The sequence below is a fragment of the Lactuca virosa genome, chromosome 8, assembly GCF_052849685.1.
Source record: "Lactuca virosa cultivar CGN04683 chromosome 8, Lactuca_virosa_CGN04683_v6, whole genome shotgun sequence".
In the NCBI taxonomy this organism is placed as follows: Eukaryota; Viridiplantae; Streptophyta; class Magnoliopsida; order Asterales; family Asteraceae; genus Lactuca; species Lactuca virosa.
The window spans coordinates 280015972-280027759 of NC_136433.1; the positions used below are offsets into that span (position 1 = coordinate 280015972).

General features: G+C 36.6%; 2 protein-coding genes across 2 annotated transcripts; both read right to left on the reverse strand.

Moving 5' to 3' along the window:
* Positions 1-724: 724 nt before the first annotated feature.
* Positions 725-1306, reverse strand: LOC145131565 (secreted RxLR effector protein 161-like). Its single transcript, XM_079066239.1, has one exon. It carries the CDS (start codon positions 1304-1306, stop codon positions 725-727), a length of 582 nt encoding a protein of 193 aa, XP_078922365.1.
* A 2-nt stretch (positions 1307-1308) lies between these two features.
* On the reverse strand, positions 1309-4149 carry LOC145131566 (uncharacterized). Its single transcript, XM_079066240.1, has 3 exons — positions 3205-4149; positions 1847-2490; positions 1309-1750 (listed from the first exon to the last, which is right to left on the reverse strand). Exons 1-3 carry the CDS (start codon positions 4147-4149, stop codon positions 1309-1311), a joined length of 2031 nt encoding a protein of 676 aa, XP_078922366.1.
* Between the last annotated feature and the right edge of the window lie 7639 nt (positions 4150-11788).

An 11788-nucleotide genomic window follows, 5' to 3' on the forward strand; every position in this document is an offset into this window, starting at 1 on the left:
CAACATATGATGTAGTGCCATTCCATCAACACCCAATTCCCCAAAAGCCCCAAAGGCTACAATTGGTGAGTAAGGTACGTTTATCAGTTATCCCTTTGCTACAGACATCATGTTGAACATGAGATATGGATAGCATTCAATCTCATGTAAGTGTTCAACTTTACATCAGGCCTTAGATGTCTAACTCTCAAAGAATAAGAGGAACTAATCCCATCTTGAATACATACGCCTCTTGCATGGTTTACATCATACCTGATGATAGCTTTTATAACTACCTAATAAAGGAACAAATTTTGACTACATCAAAGCATAACGTTCCCCATACTCAAGTCACAAATATGTATCTCAGGTATTAAGGATATACATATATTACCTTTTATCAAGTATCATTCATGACAATGATCCATGAAGTGATCTTGAGCGGGTCACTCCAATACTTATTCTGTAGTAAGTATCTATGAAACTGGTTACAATGCTTTGTAAACCATCCTATTTCATATTAGTCTTATTTTGTTATTGCTCCCACAATAACAACTGACTATGGAGTTTTAGAGTGAATAAATTTACTCAAGGATTAAACATGTTAATAAAGAACACAACAAATATTTAATGAAAAGATCACATGCCATATATATCATAGTCATTACAATAGATGATGTTGTATAATGTTCCAATATTCAATACTAATACATAGATCAAATCCAATCACTAGAATAGCGAAGTCCTATACCTCGAGCATGTCCTTCAAATTTTGCTTGAGGAAGAGGCTTAGTGAAAGGGTCCGCCAAATTTTGATCGATGTGAACTTTGCGAATACTAATTTTACCTTCTTCAACTTTATACCGGATGAAGTTGAATCTGCGGCTAATATGCCTGGTGTTCTTGTGTGCTCGGGGTTCTTTTGCCAAAGCAATAGCACCCTCATTATCACAGAAAAAGTGTAGGGGTCCTGAATGGTAGGGACTACCCCTAGATCCCTAATGAATTTCTTCATCCAAGCAGCCTGTTGTGCAACTTCAGAAGTAACAATGTATTCTGACTCTGTAGTGGATTGTGCAACAACACTTTGCTTGAAGCTTTTCCAAGATACCACACCCCCATTGATAATGAACACATATCCTGATTGCGATTTGCAGTCATCTCGATCAGTTGTGAAGGAAGCATCAGTGTAGCACTTCACACTTAAGCTTTCTTCCATGCCTCCATAGACGAGGAACAAATCCTTAGTTCTTTGTAAGTACTTTAGGATGTTCTTCATAGCTCTCCAATGACTCTCCCCTGGATTTTGTTGGAAATTGCTTACCATGCTCATAGCATAATCAAATCAGGTCTTGTACAATTCATGGCATACATGATGGATCCAATTGCACAAGCATATGGAATATCTTTCATCTTATCTAGCTCAGCCTTTGTTCTAGGACATTGAGATGAACTTAGTATAGTGCCATGTGCCATAGGTACAAATCCTCTCTTAGAGTTTTCCATATTGAACCGCTTCAATACTTTCTCAATATATGTACCTTGGCTTAGACCTACTAATCTTTTTGATCTATCTCTATAGATTTTGATTCCAAGAATGTATTGTGCCTCACCTAGGTCCGTCATTGAGAAACACTTTCCAAGACAAGTCTTTACACCTTGTAAAGTTGGAATGTGATTTCCCATAATCAATATGTCATCCACATATAGGACCAGGAATGTCACAGAGCTCCCACTAGTTCTCATGTAAACACAAGATTCATCTTCATTTCTAATAAAACCATACTTTGTGATTTCATCATCAAAACGATGATTCCGGTTACGAGATGCTTGCTTTAACCCATAAATGCATCTCTTGAGTATATACACTTTATTAGGATGTGTTTGGTCGACAAAACCTTCCGGGTGATCCATATAGACATCTTCTTCCAAGTGTACATTCAAAAAAACGGTTTTGACATCCATTTGCCATATCTCATAGTCATAATATGCAATTATGGCAAATAGTATCCTAATTGATTTAATCATAGCGACTAGTGAAAAAGTTTCATCATAATCAACCCCGTAAGTTTGAGTGAATCCTTTAGCAACCAATCTTGCTCTGAATGTGTGTAAGTTGGCATCCATGTCAATCTTCTTCTTGAAGACCCACTTACTTCCAACAGTCTTGCTATTGGGAGGAAGATCAACCAAGTCCCATACTTGATTTTCTCTCATGGATTGCATCTCAGCGTTCATGGCTTCAAGCCATTTTGTAGATTCAGGATCTTTCATTGCATACTTGTAGCTGACCGGCTCATTATCATTCATCATTACGAAGCACTCGTCAATGAGAAATTCATATCTCTCAGGTTCATGAAGAATTCTACCAGATCTGCGAATGCCTTGTGTTTCAGTAGATTGAAGGACAATGATCTCTTCATCTTCAACAACCTCTTGTTCAGTACTAGTTTCAACTAAAGATGCATCGGGTTGAGGTTCTTGATCTTCTTCAAGTCCACATGCCTCCCACTTGGCTCATCCATCAGAAACTTGCTTTCTACGAATTCAGCTTTTCGTGAAATAAAGATCTTATTCTCACTAGGGATGTAGAAGTAATATCCTAAGCAATCTTTAGGATATCCTACAAAGATGCATTTGGTAGATCTAGGCTCAAGTTTGTTGGAAGTCTCTTGTCTAACATAAGTTTCGCATCACCAAACTTTCATATAAGATAAGGATGGAGGTTTTCCATACCACGTCTCATAAGGTGTTTTCTCTACCTTCTTAGTTGGTGCCATATTGAAGATACGGGCTGCGGTGAGTAAAGCATAACTCCAAAATGATAAAGGAAGAGTACTTCGACTCATCATAGATCGAACCATATCAATAAGGTTCGTTTTGTCCTCTCCGAAACACCATTAAAGTGTGGTGTTCTAGGTGGAGTGAGTTGTGAGATAATCCTACGATTCCTGAGATGGTCTTGGAACTCTTGGCTCAAGTACTCGCCCCCTTTATCTGAACGAAGGATTTTGATTGTTTTGTCGAGTTGATTTTCAACTTCACTTTGAAACAATTTAAACTTTTCAAAAGATTCATGTTTATGTTTCATCAAATACACATAACCAAAATGACTGAAGTCATCAGTGATGGTGATATAATATCTCTCACCATATCTTGACATTGTTTTGAAAGTTCCACATACATCAGTGTGTATGATGCTTATTAAAACACTTGCCCTTTCACTTGTTCCAAAGAAAGGGGAATTTGTAATCTTGCCACATAAACAAGATTCACATATGTCAATGAATCAATGTCATTTTCCGCCAAAAGTCCACTCTTTCGGAGTTGAGTTATGCGCTTCTTGTTTATATGACCAAGGCGACAATGCCATAGATATGTTTGGTTCAAATCTGGTATAGGTCTTTTGGTGGTAACATGAGAAAGGGACTTATTGTTTGAGGTGTCATTTAGGTTTAATTCATAAATTCCATTTAGTGGTCTAGCCTCAAAATAGAAGATTCCTTTCAAGAAGGAGTGCATGTTATCATCCACAAATTTCAAATCATAACCAGATTTTCTCAAACGCGAAACTGAAATGATATTTCTAGTAATAGAAGTAATTAAACACACATTGTCTAATGTCAAGTACAGACCAGATGGCAAACATAAATCAAAATATCCTAAAGCTTGGACCTCAACACGTGCTCCATTGCCGACATGTAATACCATCTCATTTGCTTTCAGTTCCTTACTCTTTCTGAACCCCTGTAACGAATTACAAATATGAGTTCCACAACCAGTATCTAATACCCAAGTGTTAGATGAAAAAGTAAATAGTCCCATTTCAATCATGAAAATGGATATACCTGAAGGGCCTTCCCCAACCTTCTTGTTTTTCAACTCTGCAATGTACTTAGGACAATTCCTTTTCCAATGCCCGACAACTCCACACTCAAAGCATGTGTCATCTTTGGCAACCTTTTCCTTCTTCTTGGGTGGTGGGTTTTGAGGAGCTTTCTTCCCTTTTCCCTTGCCAGCTTGTGGCTTTCCCTTGAAGTTCTTGCCTTTGTTCTTCTTGACTTTTCCTTCCCTAATCATGAGCACTTGGGGAGTTTTACTTGGGATATTCTTCTCTGCAGTTTTTAGCATCCCGTGCAACTCAGAGATAGGTTTCTCCCACCCATTCATGTTATAGTTCATGATAAAAGCATTGTAAGACTTTGGTAAAGAGTTCAAAATGATATCTGTAGCCAAATCTTATGGATATGGAGAGCCCAATCTCTCCAATTGATCCATGTAACTTTTCATCTTGAGAACATGTGTGCTCACATTCCCACTATCCTCCATTTTCATGGCATGAACTGCTCTCATTGTGTCAAACCTTTCGGTTCTAGCTTGTTTACCGAACATCTCCTTGACAATGTTCAAGCATGTCAAAGGCTGTGTAGTGCTCTAGATCCCGCTGAAGATCAGGAACCATAGAGGCAAGCATAAGACATGAAACATCAAGTGAATCAACTATATGCTTTAGCCATGCATCATGTGTAGCCTTTGGGAAAACAAGTGGTTCATCAGGAGTTTGGTTTTCAAGGACATAGTTTTTCTTTTCTTGTTTCAAAACGATTCTTAAATTTCTGTGCCAGTCCAAAAAGTTGGAGTGGTTGAGTTTTTCTTTGTCTAGTGTAAGTCCCAAATCTGCTTGTGTATCAACCAGATCCGTTTGATGGTGCGGAATCCCAATCAAACAGATGATGCCATATCAAAATAGAAGAGAATGAGAAGAAGAATAAGATGATGAATCTTGTATGATTTGATTAGAATGAAGATCCAAATACAAGATTCACACACAACTTACACACACTTAAGCTCCTCTCTTCTCTCTAACTTTCTGTCTCTACAATATGCTCTCACCTTTTCTAGCCTCACACTTATCACCTGCACTCCTCACCCTATATACACGAGACATGGGCCGTGAACAGGTTCACGGCCGTAAACACATATTACTTAACAGAAAAATACAATTGCCTAGAAAAGCAAAGTATAAACAAAATTTTGACCCAACAATCTCCCCCTTGTTTTATAGCTTTCTTTTCTAATTGACCCAACAAGCTCCCCCTAAAAAGTAGTTGGATTTTCTTGTCAATCTTCACTGGGAGCTTGATTTAGAGTTTATCTTCGATTTCCTCACAGCTTCAAGATGAACTTGATGAATCTTCAATAAATGACTTCATCTTGAGCAGTTAGGCTTTTCTTCAAGATTTGACTCTGAACGCACAATGAGTGAGGAGGCTTGATGTACTGATTATTGAAAGATAGCGCTTTCAGCTTGAGAATCTTCAGAGAGAATATCATAGAGAACGAATCTTTTGGATCACTTCAGCAGGTTCATAGATAGCAGCAAATTGATTGAGGAGGCTTCAATGCAATCTGTCACATAATCTTCAAGTGCAGCTTCACCTTGCTTTTGGCTCAAAAATTTTCAATACAGTCTCCATAAGTCTCGTCTACATCTGAATTCACTTTTCAAGACAAAACAAAACTAAAAGAAAACTTAGCACACAATATTTTTGGATTTTTTTATATTTTCTGAAAAAATAAAACAGAAACAAAAATATTTTTGGATTTTTGATTTTCTGAACAAAAAAAAAAAAAAACAGAATTGGATTTGTTTTTTATTTTTCTGATTTTTTTTAATTCTCCCCCTAAATTTGTGCATAAAGGAAAACTATGAACAAATTTAACAAAAATAAAAATATTTGGGATCAAAGTAGTGAGACATTCTTAACTTTGTTTATCAGTACCTTCACCTTCATGAATAAATCTGGTCAATTGCCGGTATTGTTGTCCACTTAAACACGAATAATATCGACAATTTTTTTCCAAAAATACCATTTAGTTGACGACGACCTCGTGTATTCTTGTCCACTTGAATTAAGCAGCGAGATTTACAGACAACCTCTAAATGGTTCAATTTTAGTTGCACTAGAACGTGTTTCGCACTTCCCGATATACCATGATTATCAAGAACTTCCAAAGATTTCCTTACTTTAGGTGAATAAACAATTATTAAGGAGGAAGTCAGATTTAGAAATAGGTGCATATGTTGTGTCCCAGGTCGGATCTCTTTCAATCACGCAGAGGGGACAACATATGACTAACAAAGATAGAGGGATTGAGAGGTAATATGTTGCATATGCTGTGTCCCAGGTCGGATCTTCCGATCACGCAGAGGGGACAACATATGACTAACAGATAGAAAGAATTCCATAGATAAGGAGGTGCGTAGAAATAGAGTTGCATATGTTGCATTCCAGGTCAGCTCTCTTCCAATCACGCAGAGGAAGCAACATATGACTGACAGATAGAAAGCAAGAAAATAATTTCCTACAGACCTACTTTATCAGAACCCCCCAGTTTCCCTATCAAAACCAGAATTAAGGACATAAGTCCGTACATCAAGGAAAAGTTGAACCACTGTTCTAGATGTGTATTAATTTAGTGTATCCCGTGGGTTCCCGTGTTTATCTCACTGCTCAATCTACCCGAGCGTCCTATGGTCATTCCAAACAATCCTATCTAAATCCACAATGTCAAATCCTTCGTGCCTACCAGCACATTGAACACAGAGTCTAGACAGTTCAGACTCAGTCCCTTACACATGTTTAGACTGACCGTTATCACTTTCTTGATATCACTTCCCAATAAACATATAAGAAAAAATAAATAAAATTTGTCTAAAAATTGTCTTCAAAACGAATTAGTTTAAGATAAACTCAGGAGTATAGAGAAGAAAACTCAAACCGTAAGTCACCGATTGAATTTGCATCCAGAAGGTCTGAGAACACCACGCATAATCTCAGAACAGATCCGAAAATTCTTCACATCGTTAAGCACAAACCCCATGTGTGATCCTTTCCTTTCTTCCCTTCTCGCAAAGGACACATACTCTCAAGCAAAGTTCTATATGTTGTATAGTTGAGAGATGTACCCTATCATGTGCCTGGAACAGCCACTACCAACAAACCGAAGTCTGATGATATGCCTCCATAGCTGCTCTGACGCAGAGCGGGATCAGTTGGCCTTTGGAACCCAGTCCATTTTGAAACTGGGTTGACCTTTGTCATCTACGCAAGGAACTCTCTCCCATGACATATCCTTCTTATCACAAACAGAAGATGTAGAAATATTAGAAGCATTAGGAGATTTAGGAGATTGAGCCTTTGGTACCCATCTGTAGTCGGGTTTAATCCATTTCTTGTTGGATCGGATGGGTGCCTCGGTACTTGCTTTTGAACTTGAAGTCAGCTGCCTAGATGATTTTGACCTAGCCGATTTTGGTTTCGTTGGAGCATTTCTTGGATCGGACTTCTTGGCTGGCATTCCCTTCTTGACCTTGGGATTTGGATTCTTGGCCTTGTGCACGTTCCGGTCACCATTGATTGAACGTGGCCTCGAAGGGCTTCTTTTGGGGTATCTCCCTCTTGGCGCGTTTTGCCATCCTTGTACGTAGAAGGGAACGTATGCACGATTAGGACAATTTCGGGCAATGTGTCCAGGTGTTCCACAGTGAAAACATGTCCTTTTCTTCACTGAGGAGTTGTTTCTTCCTGTCCCTGGTGGCGTGTCCTTGCCTTGTTTCTGGTTGTTCCCACATGCACACTTGCAACAGGCACTCTGTTTGGCTTGAATTGGTGGCCTGTACTTACCAACAGCAGGTTGATCAGAAGTAACTGAGTTAGAAGCAACAGATTCAGAGTTCAAGGAGACATTGGTTTGTTCAATAGTGTTCTCCTTGTTCTCTTCTTCCGCTACTTTACCTGCACAGGAAGTGGAAACATCAATATTTTTCATCTCAGCACCCTTAGTTGGCCCTGATTGTTCAGTCTTTCCTGAAGCTGAAGCAGGGGGTTGGCCATACTTAAGGTGTGCTTCATTTTCAATTTCTTCCTTAGTCAGAGGGGTGAAAGTGTAGTGATCATTGAAAGGATTGTTTTGATTATGTTTAAATGTTAATTGTTTTTCTATCATGGACACAACTATCTCACTTAACACATCAAATTTTTTAAAGTTGAATTTAGCATCTTTATATTTTGCTTTTAATGCATCAAGTTCGGCAGTCACATCATCAAAATCTTTCTTAAGATATCTATAATGAACGCATTTGTCACTATACTCTGACTATAATTTCTTAAAGTCATTAGTCTTGGCCTCTAATTGTTCTTTCAATAGTTTATGGCATTTCCAAAGTTGGTACCCCTCATATTTAAGTTCCTCATTTTCTCTTTTTAATAAATCGATGTGTTCACGTAAATTTTTAATAGTTTTAATGCAAGTTTGAGAGCATGAAACTTCATTGACCGGAATGTTTGAGGAACGCATTGTTTCAAAAATATGCCCTTTGAATTAAAACCTCAAAAGTCAACCTTAAAAGTCAAATTTAAAAATTCAAACTTAAAAGTTAAATTTGAAAATTTGAAAGTTAAACGAAAAAGTCAAAGTTTAAAGTCAAAGGTCAAACTTTAAAGTGAAAAGTCAAATTTATAAGGAAAAAGTCAAAAATTAAAAACTAATATTTTTGGAAGAAAATGGAATTTAAAATTATAAGAAATTGATTTTTGGGCTGAAAATGACAATATTGCAAAAATAAAAACCGAGAAAGGAGTCCTTTTGAATTAAATTTGGGAGAAGAAAACCATCTAGCAAGCTAGATCACCTGGAAAGGCGGAGGGTTGATGAACCTGAGGATCCGGGTTTGATCCCTGGCAACCCCAAAAATCCCCCCCCCCTTTTTTTAAATGTACGCTGCGAGGACTCCTGCTGCCGAGAACGAAGCGAGAACCACTCCTGAGCCGTAAACTCCGAAGCCGGACATACGAGTCTGGTTGTACACCGAAAACCGCAAACCCTTGAGCCGTAAACGTCCGTGAACCGTACACGTGCGATGATGCTTAGTCGTAAACCGAGGACCGTAAACCGAGGCCGTAAACTCTGAGGCTCTAAACTCACTTTGGGCCGTAAACCCTTCTTGGGCCGTACACCCTTCAAGGGCCGTAAACCCTTCAAGAGTTGCGAAGAAAAACGACGTTTTCACACTTTTTGCTCCAAAACTCGATCAAAAACTCGTTTTTATGAAAAACACGAAGAACAAACCCCCCTTATTTTGCCAAGATCTATCCAAAAACGCAGAAATCCTTCAAAAATAAGATCAAATACGCTCCAGATCTGACAAAAATTATTGATACAATCCAAGCTCTGATACTACTTGTGAGTCCCAAATCTGCTTGTGTGTTAATCAGATCCGTTTGATGGTGCAAAATCCCAATCAAACGGATGATGCCAGATCAAAATAGAAAAGAAGGAGAAGAAGAATAAGATGATGAATCTTGTATTATTTGATTAGAATGAAGATCCAAATACAAGATTCACACACAACTTACACACACTTAAGCTCCTCTCTTCTCTCTAACTTTCTCTCTCTACAATATGCTCTCACCTTCTCTAGCCTCACACTCATCACATGCACTCCTCACCCTATGTATATGAGACATGGGCCGTGAACAGGTTCACGGCCGTAAACCTGTTCACGGTCGTAAACACATATTACTTAACAGAAAAATAGAATTGCCTAGAAAAGCAAAGTATAAACCAAAGTTTGACCCAAAATCAAGAATTGACCGAATGGTTATTGGGTGATGTGTCACAGTAATTGGTGGAGCCATCTACAAAAGTTTAACAAAGTTTTCATTTAGTAGTTAATTCTTGAAATAATAATACCCTTTTGTTTCCAAAAAACATTATTTATTTAATGTCTAGGATCCAAGTTACAAATCAAATAAATGGTTAGGTATCCTTCATCCCATTTACCCAATCTTAACAAGGTAAATAACTTGTATTAATTACACTATTTGTAACTCCTAGATTTATGAGACCCTTAACAATCCATTTGTTAATTTGACATGTTTGGTCTCATCTATGCCTTGGAATACTCTTTCTTAGGTGACCTTTATCACAAAAGGTTTCCAATCAAGTCATCCAATTAGAAAAACTTGTATAATTGGCCTATAACTTGGTTATAGAAATCGCAAAAATACTTTGGTCATCAAAAGATAATACTAATGGTTAGGTATCCTTTATCCCAGTAGCCTTATACACGTGATATGCAAATGTTTCAAAATTGGATGACATAGACTTGCATTTTGAAAAAGGGATTTGAGTGTTTTATTATTCTATATAAAACATGTGATATCATGATGATTGCATGCATCCAATATGTCATGGTATCAATTTTTCAAAAGAAATCACTTTTAAGGTTCTTATAAAAATCTGGTTTTTATATTTCGGCTTGGTTCAATTTTAAAATTAATATCTAGTATTAAGTTTGTGTTTGAGCCATTTAGAACCTTTTAATATTGTTTAATAAAACTTCCTTTTATTAAATAATACTTTGGAGTTTGAATAAGTTATAAAACATGGTTTTTACACTTATAATTCAATATTTTCAAAAGTTGCCGTAATTAACAATTTTATAAAACCGGTTTTTATTTTATGGCTAAGATATGTTACATCCAATTTCTATATTTACATTTTGAAATCCAAACTCCATGTGATGTTTATTTTGTCTAAAAAATAGTTTGGGTTTGTGAAAAACTAAATTATCAACCACACAAAATATTTACTTGAAAAATAAACAACACAAGCATGCATTTGACATAAACAAGACTTAAACTATATAACACTTTTGTGAGCCAACACAAAAGTGTTAAGTCCTTTCCTAAGGGACAAAGGGACCAAATATTACATCTTGTTCTTCATGTGATCTTCAAGCTCCCATTTGCATTGACAACCAACTTTGTTGCAATTTTATAAAACTTTATAAAAGTTATGAACCTTTATAAAAACTTTATAAAACCGTGGGTCGCCATGGTTCTTCAAGAAATGACCTCCATCTTCATCTTGTTACATTTTTCATAAAATAAATCTAGTCTAAAACTAAAATAACAAGAATAAAAACTAGCTACTTTTATTACATACTTTATGAATAAAAGAATATTACAAACCATTTTTAACCAAATCACACAAACAACAACACAAATGGTCCAAGGCTTGTTTATGCACTCTAAAACACATATAAACATAAAACAACCTTTGTTTTTCTAAGACAATTTTAAGTGACAAAAATGCATGTAAGTTTTGTCACATAAAATAACAATTATAAAGTTGTCAAAGAAAATATGTATGAACTTGTTTTTTTATACAAAAACAAGTTATTCATATTCTCCAAAAACTAAGATTTCCATAAATCAAAAATATAACCAAACTTGCAAGGTGGCTCTGATACCAATTGTTGGGTTTTATTCTAAAACTTAGTTTCAAAAACTACAAATAATGACAAACGGCAGACTTGAGTTTTATAAAATAACATAAACATTTTATCACCCACCAAGGATCATCTTGCAAGTGAAAGAAAGATTTAAAACACAACCATAGAAGGAAGAGGTGGTAACAACCTTTGAAGCACTTTGAGTCCTCTTGTGGAGGCTTGGAAGTTGATGGAGTGAGGATGAGCCCTTGAGACACCAACAAAGTACCAACTTGATGTAATGCTAGTTACAACTCCTAAGCTTTAAGTAAAAAATAAGTTTATGACTTAAAGAGAGAATGGAAGCAACTTATATCTTCAAAGTGCAATACTTTAGAGATAAGATGAAGAAGGGAAGAGATGATCACGGTTTTAAGCAAGAATGGTGCAAGAAAAAAGGTTGCAAGACTGCATCCTTTATATAGCCATAAAGAGGAGTCAATACACATTAGATCTTAACACCTTTTG

Bases quoted from the DNA above. Each gene is read 5' to 3' on its own strand.
- LOC145131565 (XM_079066239.1), bottom strand. From the start codon at position 1,306: ATGGTAAGCAATTTCCAACAAAATCCAGGGGAGAGTCATTGGAGAGCT.
- LOC145131566 (XM_079066240.1), bottom strand. From the start codon at position 4,149: ATGAATGGGTGGGAGAAACCTATCTCTGAGTTGCACGGGATGCTAAAA. The intron at 2,491-3,204 runs GTGAAAGGGCAA...GGATGAGCCAAG, and splicing joins TTCCCCTTTCTTTGGAACAA to TGGGAGGCATGTGGACTTGA. The intron at 1,751-1,846 runs GTATATACTCAA...TGGTTTTATTAG, and splicing joins CAAACACATCCTAATAAAGT to AAATGAAGATGAATCTTGTG.